This window comes from Neolamprologus multifasciatus, chromosome 10 (genome assembly GCF_963576455.1).
Source record: "Neolamprologus multifasciatus chromosome 10, fNeoMul1.2, whole genome shotgun sequence".
In the NCBI taxonomy this organism is placed as follows: domain Eukaryota; kingdom Metazoa; phylum Chordata; class Actinopteri; order Cichliformes; family Cichlidae; genus Neolamprologus; species Neolamprologus multifasciatus.
The window spans coordinates 21,607,382-21,634,829 of NC_140448.1; the positions used below are offsets into that span (position 1 = coordinate 21,607,382).

General features: G+C 38.1%; 2 protein-coding genes and 1 long non-coding RNA gene across 5 annotated transcripts in view; all 3 read left to right on the plus strand.

The window, feature by feature from the left end:
* LOC146510207 (uncharacterized) overlaps positions 1 to 27,448 on the plus strand; it is a 309,640-nt gene that overhangs the window by 203,551 nt on the left and 78,641 nt on the right. The gene's annotated exons all lie outside the window — the stretch shown is intronic.
* On the plus strand, positions 15,446 to 17,974 carry LOC146510210 (uncharacterized). The gene is made up of 2 exons (XM_085175394.1): positions 15,446 to 15,727; positions 16,164 to 17,974. The coding sequence occupies exon 2, from the start codon at positions 16,963 to 16,965 to the stop codon at positions 17,950 to 17,952; it is 990 nt and encodes a 329-aa protein (XP_085031520.1). The 5' UTR covers positions 15,446 to 15,727; positions 16,164 to 16,962; the 3' UTR covers positions 17,953 to 17,974.
* On the plus strand, positions 22,094 to 27,283 carry LOC146510211 (ATP-dependent DNA helicase PIF1-like). Of its 3 annotated transcripts, none has more exons than XM_085174627.1 (4): positions 22,094 to 24,262; positions 25,516 to 25,632; positions 25,749 to 25,852; positions 25,956 to 27,283. In XM_085174627.1, exon 1 carries the CDS (start codon positions 22,109 to 22,111, stop codon positions 24,242 to 24,244), a length of 2,136 nt encoding a protein of 711 aa, XP_085030753.1. In that variant the 5' UTR covers positions 22,094 to 22,108; the 3' UTR covers positions 24,245 to 24,262; positions 25,516 to 25,632; positions 25,749 to 25,852; positions 25,956 to 27,283. The 3 variants fall into 3 exon arrangements, with proteins under 3 accessions (XP_085030753.1, XP_085030755.1, XP_085030754.1); XM_085174629.1 differs by having other exon boundaries at positions 22,094 to 23,962; XM_085174628.1 differs by having other exon boundaries at positions 25,516 to 27,283.

The following is a 27,448-nucleotide window of genomic DNA, read 5'->3' on the forward strand; positions in this document are numbered from 1 at the left end:
TCACATTATTGTAATAAAAACCTCTTAAACTTATATTGCTTTCTAAATTACACATAATACACTGTATTAACTGTAAAAAACAAAACAAAAAACCCTACCTTGTGTGAAAGCATCCACAGAGCCATGCCGTGTAATGACACTGAATATTGATTTCACCATAAAATCATTAAATGTGACCTTGTCTGAAATCAATTTCTAATATTTATTAACCTTAAGAAATATGCCCTAAAATTAGGCCAGTGACAATGATGTCATCACGGTTATAGTTCCTCATATTTGAGATTGGGGGACTGACTTTGTAGTCTCTGTAGAGAAAACAAACAAACAGTGTTTTATACCCAAATTTGTTTCTGTGATAAAAATGTTGAGCGATCGAAACCCAAAGAATTACCAGTTTCCCAAGAAAGTCCCACTGAGAGCTGTCACATTATTGAGCAAGCAAATGGAACAGCTCCAGGAGGTATTCTGTGATGGCATCAAAAGTCTTCACTTTCTTTTGTGAGCCTTTCACATTTTTGAATATTTGCAGAGATGGGTTTAAAGAACCAAGGTCATAGAGACACAGTGTACACTTAAACAATATTTGATTTAATCCACGAGTGCTTTCAAAGTTTGTCAAAGACACCACAGTGTTCATGGTTTAGGCTAATTCAGAGGAGAGATATAGAAGACATAGTGAGAAAGATGAAGTTATATTTTAGCTGTACACTCGCTTTGCTGGGTAACAAAAATATCTAATATCCCCGTTGCATGGCAGTAACTCAACATCCTGCAAAAGTTCAATCCCAGCATCAGAATGTGGAAGAAAGGTGATTTAAATGACTTTGAACATGGCATGGTTGTTGGTGCCAGAAGGGCTGGTCTGAGTATTTTAGAAACTGCAGATCTGCTGAGATTTTTCCACACAGAGAATGGTCTGAAAAGAGAAAGAGAAGAAAGTGAAGTGAGTGTCACTTTACCGGGCAAAAAAGCCTTATTGTTGTTGATGCCAGAGATCAGAGAAGAATGGTCAGACTGCTTTGAGCTGACAGGAAGGCAATAGTAGCCCAAATAACCACTTGTTACAACCACGGTATACAGTAGAGAACCTTTAAATGCACAACATATCAAACCTTAAAGCAGATGGTCTACAACATTAGAAGATCACACATGGAGCCACTGAAGCTACAAGTCACACAGGTTCAACAAAATTGGACAATCAAAAATTGGAAAGATGTAGCCTACTCAGACAATATCAGATCATCTCACACTAATATCTTGAATATGCCAATTATGTCCCTTGCCTCTAGAGCTTAGTCCAGTAGAAAACCAGATTGAGATCATGTTAAACACTTGTTGAAGAATTAAAGAAGTTCTGAAGGCAAAAGGTGGTCCAATCTTTTAGCAAAGTGAGTGTTTATAATTGTAGTACGAAACATCTTGATGTAAGAATTTACAGTACTAAAAGTAGTACATATAATTTTATAATGATATCCTGACAAAGAGGCTAAATACATGTTTAGCTGGGTCCATACATTTTTAGACAATGTCACATTTTGGTCATTTTGCCTTGTAAACCACCACAGTAGATGTAAAATCAAATCATCTAGATGTGATTGACGTGTAGACTTTTAGATTTATTTCACCTTATCTGCTTAGTTGCTTTTGTGCAGCTAGTCTAGTGTGGCAGGAGTAACTGAAATGTTAATTTGTGGGCGAGGAATGAAACTTGATCAAACTGAATACCTGAACACAAATCAAAATGTAGAGACACTTTATGAGTTCACTGCTGTTGATGTTCTACATTGAAGTTGATGAGATTCGGTGTCCATTTATTTTTTAAGGATTTTCAATTATGCAGTGCTCCCCTTTGATAGGCTCCATGTAAAGGTCAATTTGGGCTTCACACATTGAAGGTTTGAGTAATTCATTTGCTATGGCACAGTCATTTTTCTTACTTGTAGCAGAACGAATGAGAACTAATGTGGCCTGCCTGCAGTATGGTGTAAATTATGTTGCATTGTGTTATGTACTATATTTCTTTCAAAACTATAAATTAAGCTGTATTAACTTTTAAAAAAATGTAAATCGTAACTTATAGAAGATTTAGTATTACATTATCACGGTCCAATGGCAAATTCGTCTCCTTTCTAGACACCAGTAGTGATACTCAGTAGATTATTGGCACTGTATTGAATGGCCTACATAAAAGTGTGGAAGTGCAGTGCAGAAACACAGAAGCACAATCAGTAAATTTTGCAATTGTAAATCAAGGTAATCACGTCATCATCATCACTGTTGCCAATTATGCTGCTGTCCTTGTTGTTTTGGCTTTATTACAACTCACTTCATCTCAGAAACACAATGCTGGAACCCTCCTCGTGGAGTGTATTGCATTATCAACATTATAAACATCATCATCTCATCAATACTTCATCCCTCGCCTTTCACTTTAACCATCCCCTATCTCAGACAGATGGAACAGGGTGAGCCAGCATTCAAGACATAGAAGACGGAGGTTGTTTTTCTAATATGAGAACTATTACCTGGATGCATGATTTGATTTAGAGCAAAAAAGCAGCCACATCCTGTGAGGCATAATAGATTTATCGAAGTAACTCCTTAATGCATTTTCTGGAGCGCATTCAAAAGGCCTATTGGATTTTTCACCCTCCCTCTTCTTTTGTGTTGTCTCTAACATTCCCTACATAATTGCTCATGCTCATCCCTTCCTCTGTCTTGCTGTCCCCTACTTCACCCATGCCTCCCTTGTTGCTTCCATCTGGCAGTAAGGTTGAATCTAAAAATCATTGGATGACTACACGACAGCAAGGAAGTGTCAGTGGGGTATATGAGATAACAGTGGTCTTACTTTGCCCTGCCAATGATATATCTGATGCTGTGTCAATCAGATCTTAACCTACAGTGCACTTGAGATTCAGTGCACAAAATACTGTACCTTCAGAAGAGAATACATTTAAATATCTTCTTCAGTTTCAGTTTCCTTTTGCTTTTATTCATGTAACCGAATTTGTTGGGGTTTTTTTGTGAAGATAATTTTGATTATTTAACAATTCCATAAAATGATTTTTAGACTGAATTGCTTTTAGTTGGGGAGGTAGTGACAATAGGCAACCAAGTTCAAGGTAGCAAAGCTGACAATCCAAAAAGTTCAATTGTAACAAAATGACAAGTCTGGACTGCCATGGTAATCCATTTTTATTGCCAGAGTGTCAAAATACCAGTTTTTCAGAGCACAGCTGGTGTCTCAGAGATATGAACAAAGTGCCCTTTAGCAGTTGTTTCTTTGCTCACCTGGTTTAACAATATTGGAATCTGAGAGCAAATTGTCCTGTTTGACAGACTGGAAAAATCCACTTAAAGAGATAGGATGGGTGGCCATGACATAATACACTTAACTGCTTTCAAGTAAGGTGAGCAATTCCATATTCCAACTTTTATAATTACTTTTAAGAGTAAAAAAGGTTTTGATTAATTTAAGGCGTCATAGAATTTGCATTTAATGTGATTATATTTGCTGCACTCAATTAAATAAATCTTCATTACACAGAAACTTAAAATTACCCAAGTTTGTCAGCCACACTATCAGATAACGTGTGGATCCGAACCTGACAGATATATTACGCTGAAGTAAAGAACATATTTTAGTTAAATTTTTTTTTCATTTTAAAACTTATACCATACTTTTATACCACAAAATATATTCTTCATTTGCTTCTTGCACTCCCTTCCTTTCCTTTTTGTGGTGGTTTATTTATTTTGCTGACATTTGCTATGATAACATGGCTTAAGAACTGGTGCCGCTAAATGAAGGATAGGTGATTCTAAGTGATTTGAATGCAGTTACTTCAGGCTGTAAATGCCCTGCCTCATTATTATTACCCTTTCTTCAGGCATTAGACCTTTGTTGATTGCAACTGTTGTTATCTTGACCAGAACAACCTTGCAAAAGGTCTTAAGAGTGATAGTTTCCTAGTCAAATAAAGGTTAAATAAAAAACGAAACAAATAGGGACCATTTTAAACACTTAAAGATTGTCTTTAATAAGGTCATTATATATTTTTTTCAACACACCTTATAAACTGTCTTGTGTAACATATCTGTATGACCTTTTTAATGCTTTTACTTTTAGTCTTAGTAACGAACATGAATGTCTTGTCATTTAATCTTGTGATATTAATAATTTCACTAGTGCAAGTAGTTACCAAGTATTTGCAGACTTGTTACCACCTTCCATGGAAACTGCTGGTGACTGGAGTAATCTTCTATCTACCGAAGCGATACTATTTTAACAGTAAAAAACACAAAAAACCTTCACCTTTGGAAATGTCACTGCATTCATGCTGAAGGTGGATTTGTCAAAGAATCTTACATGAAGTAAACATAATGAATGAAATTCATGCAGGCTCTAACATATGATATAATTGTAGAATGAGGAATAAGTATAAAGATAAAAAAATTACCTGTATAAACCTGCTGTATTTGTGGATCTATTGACTGCCTACAGAGTATAAGAAGAACATCTGGTATTGTTTTGTTTTTTTTTGTTGTTGTTTTTTAAAGCCGGACACAGTAACACCATAAGAATTTAAGGTCACTGGCTTTCCTTTAAATTGAAATTGAAATTAGTGTTTCATGTTACATATTTGTCCATATAAAAATAAATATTAACCTTTCGTACATGAATTATGACAACCTCAATCAGGATTTTTTTCTTAAGCATTTTATTTATCTTTAGGCAAAAAAGGCAAAAAGGCAACAAATTTTTTGAACATTTTGAAAATTTGAATTTCAATTTAAAAAATACATTTTTGTGTACGTACACTGGCTGAAAAGTGGGTGGCAGGGTATGGAGTGACACATCAGTGTCCAATGTAGTGGTTTATGTGCAAGTATACCATCAACACTGACACAAATACAAGAAGAGCCTTTGAATAGCTGTCCACTGTGGTGACCACTACGCATGAAAGGGTTAAGCAAGCAAGAACGAAAGAAATCTAATGAAAGTTATTGACTGGTTGAAAATATTAAAAATAGGTTTATACATGTGCTTACCATCATATTAAAAAAGTAAATAAACAAATTACACTTAAAAGCAGAATTTTAGGATTCACTTTGAAATCTGATTTGGAACTGCAAAGCAGCAAAGATGGAGAGAGAGAGAGAGAGAGAGAGAGCGAGGCTTGATACTGCCGAATGTTTTGGAATGCAACAATAATTCATTAAGTGCTAAAAATATAATTCATGTGGCCAGCCACAAAATGAATAATAGCTGTTACCCAAGACACACTATGGCCTGCAAGTGCCTTGGCTATGTGTTAATAATTTAGTAAAGAAATGAGACTTCATATCAGCCTTCAAAATGCCCACCCGTGAGAAATGAGCTGCTTCTTGTTTGTTGTTGGGGCGACCGTGACTCAGGGGGTTGGGAAGCGGATCTGTATCCGGAAGGTCGCCGGTTAGAGCCCCGGGCTCTCTGTCCCAGTCGTTGTGTCCTTGGGCAAGACACTTTACCCTACCGCCTACTGGTGTTGGCCAGAGGGGCCGATGGCGCGATATGGCAGCCTCGCTTCTGTCAGTCTGCCCCAGTCTGTGGCTACAACTGTACCTTGCCTCCACCAGTGTGTGAATGCGAGAGTGAATGAATAGTGGAATTGTAAAGCGCTTTGGGTGCCTTGAAAAGCGCTATATAAATCCAATCCATTGTTATTATTATTATTATTATTGTGATTTTGATGTAATGGCAAAAGTTCATTTATTGTGTATCACATCATAATCTTCCTAACAGACTATGTATGTGTTTGTGTAGGTGTGTGTGAACGGATTCTTACATTATATAATAGCCTCAACAGATGTAAAAGGGAAAAAAATAAGCAGGGAACTAAAATGTCACCTTTACTCCAAATGAAACAAATCATAACTTCTAAACTAATTTCATTTACTGTAGCAACAGCATGTCTGCTTTGAAATTTTAGAAAGGGTAGAACAACAATTTGTAATAGCTGGAAAATTACTAATCATTTACTAATCTGTTAATTAATTTAACTGTAAACTTGCAAGTGGCTTTCTTTTAACTCAAGAAAAATATTTGCAATAAACACTTGAATGAATGTAGAAGTTAGTGTACATACAACAAAAGGTTAATGAGACATTGACTTGTTTTATCTGTTTCGAATATTTAGGAATTCCAAAGATACAGATACAAATGTGGTTTATACATGAACCACATATTTTCTGCTTTTTAATTCGTGTCGTATTTCATCCCAAGCTGGTTCATATCCAGCCAAATCAGGCAAGTGATTCAAGCTACAAATCCCAAGAGGGCACAAAAGTAAACTTCAGGGTCAGTGGGTCAGTTAGCTTGTAGTAATTTCATTAAACTGCTGTATTTGTATGTGTGATATTTCATGCATAGCTGAATCACAATAAATAGAAAAGGCCTAAAAATATTTTATCAGTACCTTGGATAATTCTTTTTTTTTTTTTCTGTGATAGTGGTTGCCCATTTGACACAACAATCACACTCTGTTTGATAAAGATATGCAGTTCTGTCTTTGTTTTGTTTCATCCTGACATCCGTGTCCCTCACTTCCTGCTTTCATTCGGGCAAAATGTCAGAACCTCCCAGGTGAGGGGAGACATTTCATGGTTTTGAACAGGTCTTTTTGCCATTCTGCTCCACATTTGCCTTTCCTCCAGCCAAGTGAGTCAGATTTGCACACTAAAGAAAGAAGACTGAGTGATATATTTTTCTGGCCTATAGAGAGACAGAACAGACACATAAGCTCTCTATTCAGTATCAGATTACTCTATTAGGGATGTCATGCAGGCTTTATATTCCTTTGTTTGAGGAATGCTTCTCAGGTGTGAAGAAAAAGTTGTTCGCATTTGTTTGTAAGTGTGAATGAGATTATATAGTTGACTGGCTTCTTTCAACAGACAGGCAGAAAACCAACCATATATCGCAACACCTCCCCCTGCTGGATCTACTGCAGTGAAATGAGCAGATGAATAATGAAGGGGCTGTCTCTCTGTTTCTGCATATCTCACAGCTTCTCTCGCTGTCTTATCGACTGAACTTTTCCATCGTTTTCATAGCCCGATATTGTATATGTATGTGTGTATGTATCTATTTATCTACTTGGTGGGTGGGATCAAATGAACACAATGAAGTACAACATCATTAGCAGCATCTCTGTGATACAAACACACACACGCACGCACGCACACACACACCCTCAAATGAATGACTTCAAAACCGATTCATTAAAGATTATAAAATATGTGGAAGACTGACCACAAGTCTGGACAGCATGCCCACATGAGCTGCAGCCTGCAAGGGTTTTTTTTATGTTATTCCATATTGCATGAACGCACTCATGTAATTAGTGTGAATGCTTGTCAAAGCATTCACAGTATTGTTCTTCTACATCTTTATTCTATTTTATTAGTGTGAATGCTTGTAAAAGCATTCACAGTATTGTTCTTCTGTTTCTTTATTATTATATTTTATTATCTATTCCGTACGTTTTTTGTACTCCTACTCCTTCAAAACCGTTCAACTTAGAAAAACCATTCAAACACCGTTAGATTCCTCTTCTTTTGGACATGACTGCTTCTATTTTTCTCATTTTTAACATTTATATTTTTAATTTTATTCAACTTTTTTCAACAAAAATTTCCCATGTATTTCAATGGGGAGACCCTTCAAATCCTCATTCAACTTACTCATTTTTAAACTCTTACTACTTCCACATACATTGACATAGAGCAACCATTCAAACTTTAAAACGAAGACAAGACATTCAACTATTCAACTTGTATTTATCTTTTCAATATCTATTATACTTTTTCTTCAGTTCCAGTTTAAGTTTCATGATGTTTTTTCACCCGTTTCAGAGTTTATAATGGGTGTGTATGGGACGGAATGTTGGCGCTAGAGTGAGACAGCACAACTGCTAGAGTGAGAGGAGCAAAATAATTAATCTTAAAATCTTTTTTAAAACTGCTGCTGTGTCCGCAGCGTTTGCTCTACAGGTCTGGTTTTACCCTCAAAACGTAGCCACCGCTGTCCTCTTTCATCCAATGTGTTTATTATAGTAATAGGTGTTATGGTTCTTTCATAAATGTCACCGATGCACAGCCTCCTCCCTCCAACTCTTCCATAGACTCTAATGTTAAAATGGCTCTGGAGGTTCGTTTGAAAATCAGAAGAGCATGGTGTCTTTCCACTGTCACCACGTCCATATAATAAACTCCACAGCCATGAAAACTGAGAATTCAGTAGACCAGACATTGCTGCCGCTCACGGTGAAAGAATTTTGTCAATACGACCTGTACTTTTCATTTGGGAACGATTTGTTTCGGGCTGACTTTTCTGTTCATTTTAAGCAGCAAAAGTGAGGGGCATGTCTGTGTGCGTGTCACACCTGCCTGCCTAACGAGCTCTGCCTGCCACTCTGCCAGGATTCATCTTAAACACTTCTCTTTCAACTGCTGCTGTGTCCACAGCGTTTGCTCTACAGGTATGATTTTACCCTCAAAACGTAGCCATCGCTGTCCTCTTTCATCCAGTGTGTTTACTATTGTACTAGGTGTTATGGTTCTTTCATAAATGTCACCGATGCACAGCCTCCTCCCTCCAACTCTTCCATAGACTCTAATGTTAAAATGGCTAAGAAAGTTCGCTTGAAAATCAGAAGTACAGGCTGTCTTTACACTGTCACCACATCCATATAATAAACTCCACAGGCATGAAAACTGAGAATTATGTAGACTAGACATTGCTGGTGCTTACGGTGAAAGAATTTTGTCGATACAACGTGTACTTTTCATTTGGGAAGAATTTGTTTGGGGCTGACTTTTCTGTTCATTTTAAGCAGCAAAAGTGAGGTGCATGTCTGTATGCCTGTGTATGGAGCCATTGGGTGAAGTCAATACAGCAACTAGGCTCACACCTGCCTGCCTAACGAGCTCTGTCTCACTCTGCCAAGATTCATCTTAAACACTTCTCTTTGAACGACTTCTGTGTCCAGAGTGTTTGCTCTACAGCCATCATTTTACCCTCAAAATGTAGCCATCATTCTTCTCTTTCCAACACCGTGTCTTTGAAAGCTCAGAGATGTAAACTTTTTAAACTGTGTGGATCCAAGTGGAGGGATCACATTTTAGTCATTCAGTGATTCAAAGAATATGAACTTTTAATATTCATTCAGATGTTTTCTGACTCTAAATTTTATTTTCTCATTTCTTAGGTTTTTCTCATTTACCTTTAAACATTTTCAGCTATTTTCCAACTTCTTCTGTGTAAATGTCAGCTTTTAGCAGTTCAGCACTTTGGTTTTCAGGTTAAAAATTCAGTTTTTTTATCCCATTCAAAATTTTTAACTCAAAATTCAGCAATTAATTCATTTCAGTGCATACATTCAGATTCAAGCATTCACACTGCAGTTTCTTCAGAAAATGCACTTTCTAGTTTATTATTATTATATGTTCCGTACGTTTTTTGTACTCCATCTCCTTCAAAACCGTTCAACTTAGAAAAACCATTCAAACACCGTTAGATTCCTCTTCTTTTGGACATGACTGCTTCTATTTTTCTCATTTTTAACATTTATATTTTTAATTTTATTCAACTTTTTTCAACAAAAATTTCCCATGTATTTCAATGGGGAGACCCTTCAAATCCTCATTCAACTTACTCATTTTTCAAATCTAACTACTTCCACATACATTGACATAGAGCCACCATTCAAAATTTAAAACGAAGCCAAGACATTCAACTATTCAACTTGTATTTATCTTTTCAATATCTGTCATACTTTTTCTTCAGTTCCAGTTTAAGTTTCATGATGTTTTTTCACCCGTTTCAGAGTTTATAATGGGTGTGTATGGGACGGAATGTTGGGGCTAGAGTGAGACAGCTGACCTGCTAGAGTGAGAGGAGCGAAAAAATTAATCTTAAAATCTTTTTTAAAACTGCTGCTGTGTCCGCAGCGTTTGCTCTACAGGTCTGATTTTACCCTCAAAACGTAGCCATCGCTGTCCTCTTTCTTCCAATGTGTTTACTATTGTACTAGGTGTTATGGTTCTTTCATAAATGTCACCAATGCACAGCCTCCTCCCTCCAACTCTTCCATAGACTCTAATGTTAAAATGGCTCAGGAGGTTCGTTTGAAAATCAGAAGAGCATGGTGTCTTTCCACTGTCACCACGTCCATATAATAAACTCCACAGGCATGAAAACTGAGAATTCAGTAGACCAGACATTGCTACCACTCACGGTGAAAGAATTTTGTCAATACGACCTGTACTTTTCATTTGGGAACGATTTGTTTCGGCCTGACTTTTCTGTTCATTTTAAGCATCAAAAGTGAGGCGCATATCTGTGTGCGTGTCACACCTGCCTGCCTAACGAGCTCTGCCTGCCACTCTTCCAAGATTCATCTTAAACACTTCTCTTTCAACTGCTGCTGTGTCCACAGTGTTTGCTCTACAGCTATCATTTTACCCTCAAAACGTCGCCATCGTTGTTCTCTTTCCAACACTGTGTCTTTCAAAGCTCAAACATTTAAAAATTTTAAACTGTGTGGATCCAATTGGAGGGATCACATTTTAGTCATTCAGTGATTCAAAGAGTATGAACTTTTAATATTCATTCAGATGTTTTCTGACTCTAAATTTTTTTTCTCATTACTTAGGTTTTTCTAATTTACATTTAAAACATTTTCAGCTATTTTCCAACTTTTTCTGTGTAAACGTCAGCTATAATAAGTTCTGCACTTTTGTTTTCAGGTTAAATTCTGTTTTTTGTTTTGTTTTTTATTTCATTCAAACTTTTTAATTTAAAATTCAGCAATTAATTCATTTCAGTGCATACATTCAGATTCAAGCATTCACACTGCAGTTTCTTCAGAAAATGCACTTTCTAGTTATTATATTTTATTCTTCCGTACGTTTTTTGAAGTCCTACTCCTTCAAAACCGTTCAACTTAGAAAAACCATTCAAACACCATTAGATTCCTCTTCTTTTGGACATGACTGCTTCTATTTTTCTCATTTTTAACATTTATATTTTTAATTTTATTCAATTTAATTTATTTTTCAACAAAAATTTCCCATGTATTTCAATGGGGAGACCCTTCAAATCCTCATTCAACTTACTCATTTTTAAACTCTTACTACTTCCACATACATTGACATAGAGCCACCATTCAAACTTTAAAACGAAGACAAGAAATTCAACTATTCAACTTGTATTTATCTTTTCAATATCTATTATACTTTTTCTTCAGTTCCAGTTTAAGTTTCATGATGTTTTTTCACCCGTTTCAGAGTTTATAATGGGTGTGTATGGGACGGAATGTTGGGGCTAGAGTGAGACAGCTCAACTGCTAGAGTGAGAGGAGCGATAAAATTAATCTTAAAATCTTTTCTTAAAACTGCTGCTGTGTCCGCAGCGTTTGCTCTACAGGTATGATTTTACCCTCAAAACGTAGCCATCGCTGTCCTCTTTCATCCAATGTGTTTACTATTGTAATAGGTGTTATGGTTCTTTCATAAATGTCACCAATGCACAGCCTCCTCCCTCCAACTCTTCCATAGACTCTAATGTTAAAATGGCTCAGAAGGTTCATTTGAAAATCAGAAGAGCATGGTGTCTTTCCACTGTCACCACGTCCATATAATAAACTCCACAGGCATGAAAACTGAGAATTCAGTAGACCAGACATTGCTGCCGCTCACGGTGAAAGAATTTTGTCAATACGACCTGTACTTTTCATTTGGGAACGATTTGTTTCGGGCTGACTTTTCTGTTCATTTTAAGCAGCAAAAGTGAGGGGCATGTCTGTGTGCGTGTCACACCTGCCTGCCTAACGAGCTCTGCCTGCCACTCTGCCAAGATTCATCTTAAACACTTCTCTTTCAACTGCTGCTGTGTCCACAGCGTTTGCTCTACAGGTATGATTTTACCCTCAAAACGTAGCCATCGCTGTCCTCTTTCATCCAGTGTGTTTACTATTGTACTAGGTGTTATGGTTCTTTCATAAATGTCACCGATGCACAGCCTCCTCCCTCCAACTCTTCCATAGACTCTAATGTTAAAATGGCTAAGAAAGTTCGCTTGAAAATCAGAAGTACAGGCTGTCTTTACACTGTCACCACGTCCATATAATAAACTCCACAGGCATGAAAACTGAGAATTATGTAGACTAGACATTGCTGGTGCTTACGGTGAAAGAATTTTGTCGATACAACGTGTACTTTTCATTTGGGAAGAATTTGTTTGGGGCTGACTTTTCTGTTCATTTTAAGCAGCAAAAGTGAGGTGCATGTCTGTATGCCTGTGTATGGAGCCATTGGGTGAAGTCAATACAGCAACTAGGCTCACACCTGCCTGCCTAACGAGCTCTGTCTCACTCTGCCAAGATTCATCTTAAACACTTCTCTTTGAACGACTTCTGTGTCCAGAGTGTTTGCTCTACAGCCATCATTTTACCCTCAAAACGTAGCCATCATTCTTCTCTTTCCAACACCGTGTCTTTGAAAGCTCAGAGATGTAAACTTTTTAAACTGTGTGGATCCAAGTGGAGGGATCACATTTTAGTCAATCAGTGATTCAAAGAGTATGAACTTTTAATATTCATTCAGATGTTTTCTGACTCTAAATTTCCTTTTCTCATTACTTAGGTTTTTCTAATTTACATTTAAAACATTTTCAGCTATTTTCCAACTTTTTCTGTGTAAACGTCAGCTATTATAAGTTCTGCACTTTTGTTTTCAGGTTAAATTCTGTTGTTTTTTGTTTTTTTATTTCATTCAAACTTTTTAATTTAAAATTCAGCAATTAATTCATTTCAGTGCATACATTCAGATTCAAGCATTCACACTGCAGTTTCTTCAGAAAATGCACTTTCTAGTTATTAGTGTGAATGCTTGTAAAAGCATTCACAGTATTGTTGTTGTAATCTTTATTATTATTATTTCCTATTCCGTACGTTTTTCGCCGACTATCTCCTTCAAAACCGCTCAACTTAGAAAAAACCATTCAAACACCATCAGATTCCTCTTCTTTTGGAAAGGTGTGCTTCTATTTTTCTCATTTTTAACATTTATATTTTTAATTTTATTCAACTTTTTTCAACAAAAATTTCCCATGTATTTCAATGGGGAGACCCTTCAAATCCTCATCCAACTTACTCATTTTTAAACTCTTACTACTTCCACATACATTGACATAGAGCAACCATTCAAACTTTAAAACGAAGACAAGACATTCAACTATTCAACTTGTATTTATCTTTTCAATATCTATTATACTTTTTCTTCAGTTCCAGTTTAAATTTCATGTTGTTTTTTCAGCCGTTTCAGAGTTTATAATGGGTGTGTATGGGACGGAATGTTGCCGCTAGAGTGAGACAGCTGACCTGCTAGAGTGAGAGGAGCGAAAAAATTAATCTTAAAATCTTTTTTAAAACTGCTGCTGTGTCCGCAGCGTTTGCTCTACTGGTCTGATTTTACCCTCAAAACGTAGCCATCGCTGTCCTCTTTCATCCAATGTGTTTATTATAGTAATGGGTGTTATGGTTCTTTCATAAATGTCACCAATGCACAGCCTCCTCCCTCCAACTCTTCCATAGACTCTAATGTTAAAATGGCTCAAAAAGTTCGTTTGAAAACCAGAAGTACAGGCTGTCTTTACACTGTCACCACGTCAATATAATAAACTCCACCGGCATGAAAACTGAGAATTTGGTAGACTGGACATTGCTGGCGCTCACGGTGAATTTTGTCAATACGACCTGTACTTTTCATTTGGGAAGGATTTGTTTTGGCCTGACTTTTCTGTTCATTTTAAGCATCAAAAGTGAGGCGCATGTCTGTCTGTGTGTGTAGGGAGCCATTGGGTGCAGTCACCAATGTCACCAATGCACAACCTCCTCCCTCCAACTCTTCCATAGACTCTAATGTTAAAATGGCTCAGAAGGTTTGTTTGAAAATCAGAAGAGCATGGTGTCTTTACACTGTCACCACGTCAATGTAATAAACTCCACAGGCATGAAAACTGAGAATTCAGTAGACTAGGCATTGCTGCCACTTACGGTGAAAGAATTTTGTCAATACGACTTGTACTTTTCATTTAGGAACAATTTGTTTCGGCCTGACTTTTCTGTTCATTTTAAGCATCAAAAGTGAGGTGCATGTCTGTTTCCGTGTGTAGGGAGCCATTGGGTGCAGTCACTATAGCAACCAGGCTCACACCTGCCTGCTTAACGAGCTCTCTCTCACTCTGCCAAGATTCATCTTAAAAATTTCTGTTACAACTAAGCAGTTTGAGTTAGATTAAGTCAACAAGTCAATAAGTCAAATTTGACAGGGTTTTGCCACAGATTAATAGTATGTCAGTAGTTAGTATAGGTCAACCGAATAGTGCATTCTCATTGGCCTTTTAAATTCAAGCTAATTGTGTATTGGTGGACTTGTCCTCTGCACACAGGTTTTTTCAGATCTGTGCAGTTGGAGTCAGTTGATGACTTTAAAATAATCTTTTCTGACTGGATAATTAAAGCTCACAGCATCTACCTGTCTGTAGTGGATTTTCCCACATTTTAAATAATCTAATCTTATTTAATGTCTCTGTTTTTAGTCTGTATAGTTTATCTCCCCACGAATACACTCAAAGTAGTTTTAAAACAAAACAGTTCAAGATGACATACTTTTTATTTGCTTGTTTAATGCCAGTTGCCCTCTTTCTCTGTATGTCACTCATTCCCTTATACTCAGGCAAAAAGTATCAATATTTATGCTGATGAGTCTTGTGTATTTTTTTTTTTACTCTGTCTCTCTATGACAGAGTATATGTAGAGTATATGCTCAATATTGCTGTTCAAACTGATGGTCAAATTTCCAAGCACCACCTGAACGCCTCATCGGTCTTTAACCAATCACTGCACCAGCTGTCATCATTCCGCTTTGCTCTCTGCTGTGGTAAGTACAGTATACTCAGTACTGCACTGTTTTATTTTTATGATCATAAAAATACATGTTTGACATTTAAACTCACATATCAAGTCTTGCTAAAGTTCAACAGAGTTCAACGAATAAAGAAAGCAAAAAAAGAATAACATTCACTATCACAGGTTTATGAATTTTGCTGTTAGCAGCAGTGCTAATGCTAGCGTCAATGCTAATGCTAGCAACAATGCTAATGCTAGCAACAATGATAACGCTAGCTATAGTGCTAACCCTAGCCTTAGCAGTTGTTAACTGACAAAAAGAATATTCCTGTGATATTTATTTGCGGTTAGTGAGACAAAAGTAACACATGAGCTTTATTATTGCCATTATGGCTCAGTTTTAACAGTAAGAGTGCTCTAGCTCTAGCTGCAATGCTAACGCTAGCTGCAATGCTAACGCTAGCTACAGTGCTAACACTAACTGAAGTGCTAACGCTAGCAGGAATGCAGCAATGCTAAGGCTAGTAACAGTCTAACAGTAGCCTTACATAAGTGGAAATACTTCAGTTAAGTAGTTTTAATTATAAAATGGCTGCTGTGTCAGCTGGTGTGCTATATTACTCTATAATTACCCTACTGACTATAAGTTCAGTGTATCATGTCGTGTGGGATTTGTATTTCTGTTAGTCTGATAACACTGTACAGACAACTAACATATTATTTCTCGTCTTACACTTTCAGGAACCCGACTGACATCTGTGCTTTGCCTGGTAGGTGTGCACATATTGTAAGAGAAGTAGACCAAAATAAAAAAATAATCTCACTAATATAAGCTGTAGAGTGATGGGTTCAAACTTTTGTTCAAACTAGACCTTTTAAACACAATTTTATAATAAATACACATAAGTGCAGCATAACAATTGGGCTAAAATGATTTTTTTCGTGCATTTTTGTAGTCTCACTACATGTGATTAGTTAATGATTCACTCAATCATATTTGTATTTAAAAATATTATTGCTGAATTTAATTAAATATTTATTCTTTTAAAAAGTGCCCAATTATGCAACTTTTTGCACATGGCAGCCGACAACAGTTTAGCTTGAATATTTGTTTTGTCCTTTATTTCAGTAGTCACAATTAGTTCATACAATTACCATGTGATATAATTTTAATAAAATTATTGTTTTCTTGTTTTTTGTTCACAGTGTGCAGAAGAAGAACAAGGACCAGATCTCCAGTCTTCTCTCTCACATCCCAACCCCCCATCCCCTCTATCCTCTGTCCTGCTCCACCTGTTGTCTCTGCCTTCTTTCCATCTGTATTTCACCCTGTGGTTTGTGCGGAATTGTGCCAAACCAAGAATCTTATTGCGGTTTGATTTAAAGCCGTGTCTCTCCTGCTCTGTCTGTTCTCTCTGCTAAATTTTCTCTCTACCTGTTTTTCACTCTTGGCTTGCTGCTGAAAAACGCCAAGCCAATAAAGCAACGAAGAGTGCATATTTTGCCTCAACCTATGAACAAACTGAACAAACAAAGAAAACTCTACGGTTTGATTTCAAGCCGTGTCTCTCCTGCTCTGTCTGTTCTCTCTTCTAAATTTTCTCTCTACCTGTTTTTCACTCTTGGCTTGCTGCTGAAAAACGCCAAGCCATTAAAGCAATAAAGAGTGCATATATTGCCTCTACCTGAGAACAAACTGAACAAACAAAGAAAACTCTAATTCACGGTTTGATTGTGATTTAAAGCCGTGTCTCTCCTGCTCTGTCTGTTCTCTCTTCTAAATTTTCTCTCTACCTGTTTTTCATTCTGGGCTTGCTGCTAAGTTGTGCCAAGCCAATAAAGATAACATTCTCTTGACTGAAGAACAAACTGTCAAACAAACAAAGAAAACTGTTTCTGAGAAATAAAAACTGAAATATAAAGACAAAGAAAACATCTGCTGTGTGCCACTCTTATTTTATAACATATTTTCTAAAGACTAAAGAAACACTTAAGGTGTGTGAAAATGCCAAAGAAGCAGAAAAAGTCACAAGCTGCAAAGCAACGCTGGAAGAAGTTCCATGAGTTTCACAGTGTACCAATATGTGAACAAGCTGAGTGTGATTTTCCTCAGTGCTCTGCAGAAGACAGTGTGTCTGCAAAGACCAATGCTGATGGTGTCAAACAGGCAGGTCAACATGTTCCTGCACATGTACAACAGGTATCCTATGCTGATGCTGTAAAGAGTGGACTGCAGCATGAATTTAATGAACAATATGAGGTGTCAAGTGCCCCACAGGTGGGTTATGCTGATATTGTGAAAAGAGGCTGTCACAGTGATGTGGCAGGACCATCTCATGCAGAAAGAGTGAACCTTGAAAACCAGCCCTCTGTTACACATGTCTGTGCATCTCACAGCCAGGCACATCCTAAATATGGAGACTCCAGAAACAAGCAGTGCACATGTAACTCACTCACATTTCTTGCTTTCCTTCATGAGAATGAAAACATGACTACAGCTGACCTTAATCTGGTCTTGGATAAAGGTGATGTGATGTACAAAGAGGCCAAGAAAAGATTTCCTAAAAATATTCATTTGGCAACCGATGAGCTGCCAGACAAAGTTGATGCTCGCAGGTCTATGTATCATGTCGACATGACACAGCCTTCCCGGTATGGGACATTTGAAGAACCTCCAGAGGAGGCAGTAGATACCTTTCTCAGCTTAGAAGCAGGACTGAGCTGCCTGTTGTCAGATGTGCAGTATGCCTTATTGATTATGAGTGGATTGTGTATCGCAGTGTTCAGATCCACATCAGGCAAATATGGTTTCTTTGATCCACACTCCAGAACACCCAGTGGTCTTCCTCTACCACTATGGTCACGTAATCGTGGTACAGCTGTGATGCTGAAATTCACACTCCTCAGTGACATGATTAAGAGGATCCAAGATTCTTATGAAATGATGGAGATATCACCTTCTTGTAACTATGAGCTTAAGCCTGTGCAGTTCTAACAACATGAGCACAGTCAACCTGAGTGATACCATCACAGACCACAGTCTGCAGACCAACAGCTGCCACTGCCTGTGGCACCTACTATGTCTAATACAGCTGTGGATGAAGCAAACTCCTCTACTCCAAGGGCAGAAAACACTGACTCTACTGAGATCTCTCAACTGTCCATTTGTACACCAATGGTTAAAACAACAAGAAGTCTGCAGGGACTCAGTTTACATCACATGAATCTCCTGACAATGAAGAACCATCCAGTGACTTTAATTTCCTTCCATCAAATGATGCTTTTTCCTGTCAGTCAACTTAGCAATAAAAAGGTGCTGCCTGTGATCTTTCAGATCATTTTTACAAAAAATTTATAAACTGACAAAAGTTAATAAACAACAAAGGCAAAACTGAAAAGAAGATTAATGGCATCACAAAAACCCACAAATAAGAGAAAGAAAATCAAAAAAGGAAAGAACGACAAACGTATGCTTCAAATAAAGATTACAAAGAAAAGAAAAAATCTTGCACAAGCAAGGCATATAAAGACAATCCTGAAGTTAGACGGAAACAACAACAATATAAAAAAAGGCTTTACTGTGAGAATGATGAATTCAGACAAAAACGACGAGACTATATAAAAAGACTTTACTGTGAGAATGCTGAATTCAGACAGAAACAACAACAATATATCAAAAGACGTTACTGTGAGAATGCTGAATTTAGAAAGAAACAAAAAAGCTATATCACTAAAAGGTATCAAGAGAGCCCAGAATTCAGAGAGAGACAAAGATCTCGAATGACTCAGCGTTATGTACGTGACAATGCATTCAGAGTAAGACACAAACAACTAATGAAACAACTAATGCGAGACAGGTATCAAAGTAATCTTGCATTCAGGATTATGCACAACATGAGATGTGCAATGAAAATAAAAAGGAAATACAGATGGGTGAACAGACAAACCCAAGAGAGTGACAACAGTGTGATCAACGAGGCCATATCTGTGTTCAAATCACAAATCAAAGCTGGACCATCATACCCATGTACTGTATGTTTCAAGGCTTCATTTCCAAACCAAGTGCGACCCTGCAGAAGGTCAAAGTATGTGAAAAACCCACATGTGGTTGCAACATGTTTGACAGGAAGGTTTGTTCATGTTTGTGATGAAAACTGCAGAAATGAGCAGTGCAATGTGCCTGATGAGAGAAAGAGAGAGTGGATTTGTCACACCTGCCACAATCATCTTAAAAATGGATCCATGCCAGCACTTGCTGTTGCCAATAAACTGGATCTTGCTGATATTCCACCTGAACTGTCTGATCTCAACATACTGGAGAGACATCTCATAGCCAAGTGCATACCATTTGCCAAGATCATTCCTCTTCCCAAAGGCAGACAGAGAGCAATTAGAGGGAATGTGGTCTGTGTCCCATCAGAGGTACAGGAAACTGTTGAAGCACTACCTCGATTGAGAATTAATTCTCAGGTGATGAGAGTAAAACTGAAGAGACGCTTGTCTTACAAAGGTCATCAGCTGTTTCAGACTGTAAGCTGGTCTAAACTTGTGCAAGCACTGCATAAACTCAAGCAGATTCATCCACAGTATAAGGATGTGAGCATCAGAGATGATCCTGAGCTGTGTGATCCAACACTTCCTGATGAAGATGAGGAGGATGATGATGATGAAAACATGAATGAGGATGATTATGATGAGGCTGATTTAATGGAAATTGACAGCTGTGAGAAAAATGCACTGAGTGAAGCACAAAATAAAAATGAACAGGATATTGACATGTTACCCTGTGATGGTGAACAATCACATGAACAGATGAGAGATGATTCAGAGCAAGCAGATGGACTGACTAATGGTGGTTTTGCACTCGAGTCCTGTTTGCAGCCACCTGATGTGGCTGAGGAGATATTATGTTTCAGTGAAGGAATCTACTCTGTTGCTCCTGCAGAGAGAAACAATCCAATAAGTTTTTTCAAAACACCTAAACTGGAGGCCATGGCCTTCCCTGTGCAGTTTCCTACAGGCCAAAACACACTTGATGAAAGAAGGCTGATCAAAGTATCCCCCAGTGGGTATTTCAAATCAAGACTTTTCTGCATTGATGATCGTTTTGCCAAAGACACAAACTATTTGTTCTTTGCACAGTTTGTGACTGAAATACACCTGGCTACTTCCAGCATGACAATACAGTTAAGGAAGGCAAAGCCTCTGACCAGAGATGGGAGAAAAATAACCTCAGGCATGTTACAAGATAAACATGAGGTGGAGAAACTGGTGAGAAATAAAGATGCAGTGAGATTCATGCAGCCTCTGAGAGGAACCCCAGCCTATTGGGAGAAAACAACAAGAGATCTTTTTGCCATGATCAGACAGTTGGGAACTCCCACGTTCTTTTGCACATTTTCAGCTGCTGAAATGCGCTGGCCTGAAGTGATTGAGGCAATAACAAGGCAGCAAGGTGAACAAGTGAATTTTGAAGGACTCGACTGGTCGGCAAAGTGTGACATCCTGAGAAGCAATCCTGTCACAACAATGCGCATGTTTGACAAGAGAGTTGAAGCATTATTCAGAGATTTACTCTTATCTCCTGCACAGCCACTTGGCAAAGTCATTGACTACTTTTACAGAGTTGAGTTTCAGCACAGAGGAAGCCCACACATACACTGTCTCCTGTGGGTAGAAGGTGCTCCTGTGTTTGAGGAGGATGATGAGCAAACTGTTGTGGATTTTATAAACAAATACATCACAGCTCAGCTGCCTGATCCACATAAACAACCTGAACTGTACAAGAAAGTAACAGAAGTGCAAAAACACAGTAAGAACCACACAAAGACGTGCTTTAGGAGTTTAAGCTCCGGGTGCCGTTTTGGTTTTCCTAAACCACCCTGCAATGAGACAATGATCACAAGACCCAGTGAGGATGATGCACTGGAAGTAGAAACAGCAAAGAACAAGCTCAGACCACTGAACCAGCTGCTGAATGAGCCTGAAACTGCTTCCATGAGTTTAGAGCAGCTCTTGGCAAGATGCAAGTTGACACATGCAGAATATGAGAGATACCTGAATAAAATGAACACAAGGAGTACGATCATACTAAAGCGTGATCCAAAAGACTCTTGGATAAATGGCTATAATCCACATCTGCTTGAAGCCTGGAACAGTAATATCGACATAAGCTTTGTTTTAGATGCTTTCGGCGCTGCAAATTATTTAATGAAATATATATCAAAAAAAGAGGGCGGGCTATCTGAGTACCTGAAAACTGTCATTGAGAACTCCCATAAGGACAGTGTAAATGAGTGCGATGAAATGAGAGCCGTCATGCAGGCATATTCAAAGAAGCGAGAGATCAGTGCACAGGAGTGTGTTGCTCGTGCATGTGGTCTTCACATGAAGCAATGTTCACGTGCTGTAATATTCATACCAACTGATGATAATCCTGTGAAAATGAGTCGTCCCCTGTCAGTTCTGGACAACACAACACCTGAGTCTTCCAATGTTTGGATGACATCTTTGAATGACAAATACAAAGCCAGACCTGAAACACCAGAGTATGAGGAGATGTGCATGGCAGACTTTGCTGCTACTTGCAGGATTGTCTATGGCCAACAGACAAAAGGTAAAGATGTTTTGCCCCTTCTCAATGAGATAGGGATTTGTGCAAAGGCGCAAAAACAATAAGCCTGCTATCATCAGATTTCACCGCTGCTCACAAGAAAAACATCCAGAGCAATATTACGGAAGACTGCTTAAACTGTATCTTCCTCATCGTTCAGACCATGAACTGAAAACACCATCGTTGCCAACCTATCAGGCTTTCTATGGTGCTGGCTGTGTACAGCTACCAGGTACTGACCGTCTTGAGTACGTGCAACACATTGTCAAAAGAAACAGAGAAAAATATGAGAAAAACAGTGAGGAGATCGAGAGCGCTGTTGAGGAATATGAGCAGAACAGAGGTGTGACTGACGAATGGTGTAATCTGGCACCTGAATCAGATCTCGTAAGGTTGCCACTTGTTGAACAAGAAAGAGAGCGAGACAATGAAAATGAACAGGAAGATGTGCCCGACTACAGCCGTCAGGCTGATGCTTCAACAGAAGTCAGAGCCATCAGGGAACCCCCTGCTATTGATCCCTACATTGTTACGTCAGATGTTTCAGAATCTGAATAAGAAGCAAGCCTGCATATTTTATGCAGTTAGAGACTGGTGCATTAAAAGAGTCTGTGCTCTAAATCCAGAGCAGTTTTTCTTTTATATTAATGGTGGTGCTGGAACAGGAAAATCACATCTTATCAAATGCATCTACTCAGAAGCATCTAAGATACTGAGCAAAGTGCCCAGATATGCAGACGACGTTGACATATCAAAACCCACTGTCCTGTTAACTGCTTTCACTGGGACTGCAGCATTTAACATTTCTGGAACAACACTGCATTCTCTACTCAAGCTCCCTAGAAGCTTAAAACCTCCCATTCAGGGACTTGGCAATCAGCTGGATGAAGTCAGATCAGAACTTTTGAATGCTGAAATAATCGTCATTGACGAAGTGTCTATGGTGTCAAGACATCTCTTTGCCTACGTAGATGCAAGACTCAAACAGATCAAAGGGACTCGGAGACCCTTTGGAGGCATGTCAGTCATTGCTGTTGGAGACTTCTATCAGCTACCCCCAGTGCGACAGTCTAAACCTCTCTGTGTGCACGACCCGTCCGAGATCGACCTGTGGCGGGAGCATTTTCAAATGATCACTCTGACTGAGATTATGCGTCAGAAAGATGATGTTGTCTTTGCTGAGATGCTGAACAGAATTCGTGTGAAAGGAAAGTTGGATGAGCTTTGCGAAGCAGATAGAGATTTGTTGTCACAGGCCATAACTGAACCAGCCCTTTGTCCGACTGATGCGTTGCACATTTTTGCAACTAATAAAGAAGTGGATGCACACAACTCTGCAACACTGGCTCTGCTCCATACTCATGTCATTGACATCCATGCAGATGATTATAGAAAAGATCCTAGAACTGGCAGAATGGCACTTCAAGACAGACCATTCAAAGGAGGTAAAAACGAGTTACCAGACACACTGAAAGTTGCAGAAGGAGCTCGTGTCATGCTCACCAGAAACATTGACATACAAAATGGTTTGGTTAATGGAGCTTTTGGAATACTACTTAGAGTAGTTTACTCTGAAAACGACCAACACATCATCAAGCTTGGACTTAAAATGGATAATGAGACATCTGGAAAGAATAACCGCACACCAGCAGACGACATGGTGTACATTGAGAGAGCTGAAGAGAATCTGAAGCAGAAAGGAGTGGTACGAAGACAGTTCCCAGTGAAGCTGGCCTTTGCATGTACAATACATAAGGTACAGGGTATGACAACCACATCAGCTGTTGTCTCTCTTAAGAGCATTTTTGAGCCCGGCATGGCCTACGTAGCTGTCAGTAGAGTGACGTCTCTCAGTGGACTGTATCTTCTTGATATGGAGGAGAAAAAAATATTCACCAACCCAGAAATCACTGCAGCGCTTGAGAACATGAGACAAGCCAACCTTGATGACATGATGCCTCTTCTACACGTGAGACAAACACTGAGCAGGTCAGACGTTTTCACCATTGTTCATCATAATACAGAGGGACTGCCAGCTCACATTAATGACATCAAGAGTCACCATGAATTGTGTCTAGCAGATGTTTTGTGCCTAACAGAAACACACCTGCGGGGCTCTTTTGTCGCAGAGAGTCTCCACTTGGAAAATTACAATTTGTTTAAACGCAACAGACACCTGTCCTACACAAACTTTCCCCAGATGGCAAACAGAAGTGGTGGTGGAGTTGCTGTTTATGTGAAAAGTGACATTCAAGTGCATGAAAAACAGTACATCCATAATGTAACTGACCTTGAATTTCTGGCTTTAAAGGTTGAAGCACCAGTCAGTGCACTGATTGCAGTTGTGTACAGACCTCCAGACTACACTCTGAGGCCATTCCTGAAAAACCTGGTAAGCCTATTAGACTCATTGGAGATCATGGACTGTCATCCCATCATAGTTTGTGGTGATTTTAATGAGAATGTTTTATCCAGTGCAAACAAACCAATCATGGAGCTGTTTGAGTCTAGGGGATACGCACAGGTCATCACTGCCCCTACCACAGAGAAGAACACACTGCTTGACCTAATTTTCATTTCTCAGCCAGAGCGATGTCTCCATTCTGGAGTCATGAAGACCTACCATAGTTACCATGACCCTGTATACTGTGTATTGTCCTGTGATGATTCATGATCTAGATCTTTGAATACAGTAAGTAATTTCTATATTTTTGAATGACATAAGAAAGTAGAGCGATATTTAAAAGTTGGCTTAAGAAAAAACGCCCTGCATTGCAGTATAATGTTTGAATTGTTTACATAAAATACAATTAAATGAATTAAGTAATGATATCAGTAAAAGATGACAATTTTATTTATTACAGAAAATCTAAAAATCACCTACAGTAATCTATGAATGTCAGAAAAATCAAATATACCAGTTTAAAACGAACAGTGTAGGCATATCCTCTCTGCAGCCAGGCTTCAAAATCCTGCCAGGCTGCCCCAGTCTCACTGTGGCTGGGAGGGAGGGAGGGTGGACCAGAGGATTGCCCAAACAACGCATATATGTTCAACAGCTTCTTCGTTGTTTCTGGGAGAACAACACAGACTAAAGGTTTAAAATACCTAATTACAGCAATAATGACAGTTAAGCCACTTTATGTGTGCCTTTATTTTAAAATACTATTTACAAAAATGTTATTGATTTTAGTTTGTTATAATCTTTAAACTTTTTCAAAAGTATACGATTATATTTTTGGACAAATCTTACGATGAAACATACATTTTTATGAGCTTTTATCATGTTTCAGCCAGTGCATTTATCAGGGTGGGTCTGGGTCTGGGATGATAAATGCACTGGCTGATAAATGCACACTTCTGGCCAGAAGTGTTTCAGCAGTGTCACATATGTACTACATATGTGACACTTGCTTTCTGTTACCAGCTGATACCCTACATTTGTATAGACATTGGATCTTGTGAGGCTGGGGAGTTGAGTGGGTAGGTGGGAGTTGAGTGGGGGGGGGGGGGGGGGGGGGTTCGGTGGGAGGTTGTTAGGTTTTTGTTTTTTTGTTTTTTTTAAGAGAGACACAGTCCTCCTGTGTCTTCTTCAAGCTTAAAAGCGTAAAAGCCAACAGTGTGAAGCACATAGCAGCCAGAAACTGTAATGCCACAGATCAGAGAGGCTTCATCATCACCATCTTCATTGCCGTACGACCAGAGTGTGAGACTTCACATCTGGAGCACAGGAGACATTCTGTGATAAGTCCTCCTTCTAGCTTGTCCCACAAGCAGTCGGTGAGATTTACTCGCATCAAAAAGGGTTAATGACATAATTTCCATGAAAACATGTATTAATTTTTTGTAACGTGTTTAAATTGTGTTTTCACCTGACCTTAGGAGTGTTAGAGTGTATTGTAATGTCTGTACTCAGGTGTTTCCCTCTGTGATCCATCCCTTCAGAGCTGAGACACTCAGGACTGAACAGACTGCACAGTTTCTGTGACTGAGCCTCCAAAACACCTTCTTTGAAACCACACATGATAGAAGGGCTTCATATTTGCAGCAGCACTACTACAGGTATTCAGTTTATTACAGGATGTGTTTGTTTCTTAGGACCAGCTCTAAGTGCACACTACCTAACATATACACCTTTCTGTTCATTACAAACCAACTACTCTGGATCATATGGCCAGTTGGCAGGAATGTTGCTGCAGGAAAACATCCCTGGAGATCACCATCATTGTCAGACTGACTGTGCCTCCTCTGTGCAGTGTCAAGAGCCTCCCTAAATGAGTGTGTAAGTTAACATTTTCATTATTTTATTCCCTTTGACAAGACAAGTATCACTGATATTTACATTTACAACTACATATGTTCCTGTTTTCTGCTCTTCTTTCAAGGCCTCAGCTATCCTGCTTCTGTGCTGCTTGCCACACATCAAACACTGGCCGGATGACAGGGAGGATCCACTCTGAAGTCACTGGACATGATGAGGATCATCTGGGACTTTATAGTTTCACAGAAACGTTGTGCTCTTTGATTACAGGTTTTAAATGGACATAATGACTGCCTCTCTCTGATCAACAGGCTAAAGGATTGTTTTCATTATTAGAGCTCTGCAGAATGTATGCTTATTTACTATTTCAACACAGAGCAAACCTTTATTTATTTATTTAACATATTTTTATTTGTTTTAATGTTGAATTAACTGTGGGGATTTTTTCAAGTGGGCACTCAGGATGTCATATGACCAGAAATGTGGTAACTGGAATTCAACAGTATGGAGAAAAAAATCTGCTAAGAACAAAACACACACAAAAACCCCCAAGAGAACTCAAATTCATTCCATGTAATCCAATCTAAAACATTTTAAACTGCTGAACAGCAAAACAAACAGTGTTTAAAAAAAAACAAACAGTGTTAACAGAATGATTATGATGAGTTTTTACCAAAGTTTCAGGTCACATGGCACACCTAGTGTGTAGTGTGGGGTATCAGCTGGTAAGTATAGGTTTTTTTCATATTTGTGTCCTTAGAGTTCAGATGGATAAAGCCTTGTGTATAATAATTAGTCATAAACACAACTCAAAGGCAGGGACTTACTGAGATAACTAAATTTGGGACTTTGTGTCTGAGCCCAGGTTAAAACACTGTGTAAAAAAGCATTTAGTGGCATGGCTGAACAATGCTGTAAACTAATGATACTTATTTATCCATGTTCACAAAAAGGACTAATGTGTTTATTTGATTATTTGTATGTGTTAAACTGTGTCACCACCTTAGGCTTTCATTTGAATTTACTCAAAAATCTCTATACAGTTCTCTTTTACCACTGCGTGGACTCTGTTTACATTAAAACACAAAAAAGAATGAGTAATAAAAAGATGTGTAGACAGATCAGTAGATTAAGTAGACTGATAGAAACAGCTGTTCAGCCATGTTCTAAGAAACCAACACAATTTAAAGGTTCAGGATTGTGGTTTTAAAAGTTGAATTTTCATGTATTTCATATGTTGCTTAATATTTTTATTTAGTTATTTAATTTAGTTATTTTGATTTATTCTACTAGTCCTTTTCAGAAAGGAGCTGTAAAATATGACTTAAGATTTTTATGTTATTTTTTATGACATACAAAACAAATTGATGTATATAATACTATTAAACATAATATACACAATATGTCTGAAAAACATTATGCTGTATATTAAAGTTTGTATTTTCTCCAGAATGTTTGTTCATCTTTTAAGTTCGTTTCAACAAATTTGTTTTTACATTTATTTTTAATAAGTTCTTTTTTTATGAATTGGAGATTTATAATACATAATTCCACTCTTTAAGTGATTAGAAGAATATAAACTTTTAATATTAATTCAGAGGTTTTCTGACTCTAAAT

Coding starts and splice junctions, on each gene's coding strand:
- LOC146510210 (XM_085175394.1), top strand. CDS start 16,963: ATGCCAAAGAAGCAGAAAAAGTCACAAGCTGCAAAGCAACGCTGGAAG.
- LOC146510211 (XM_085174628.1), top strand. CDS start 22,109: ATGTTTCAGAATCTGAATAAGAAGCAAGCCTGCATATTTTATGCAGTT.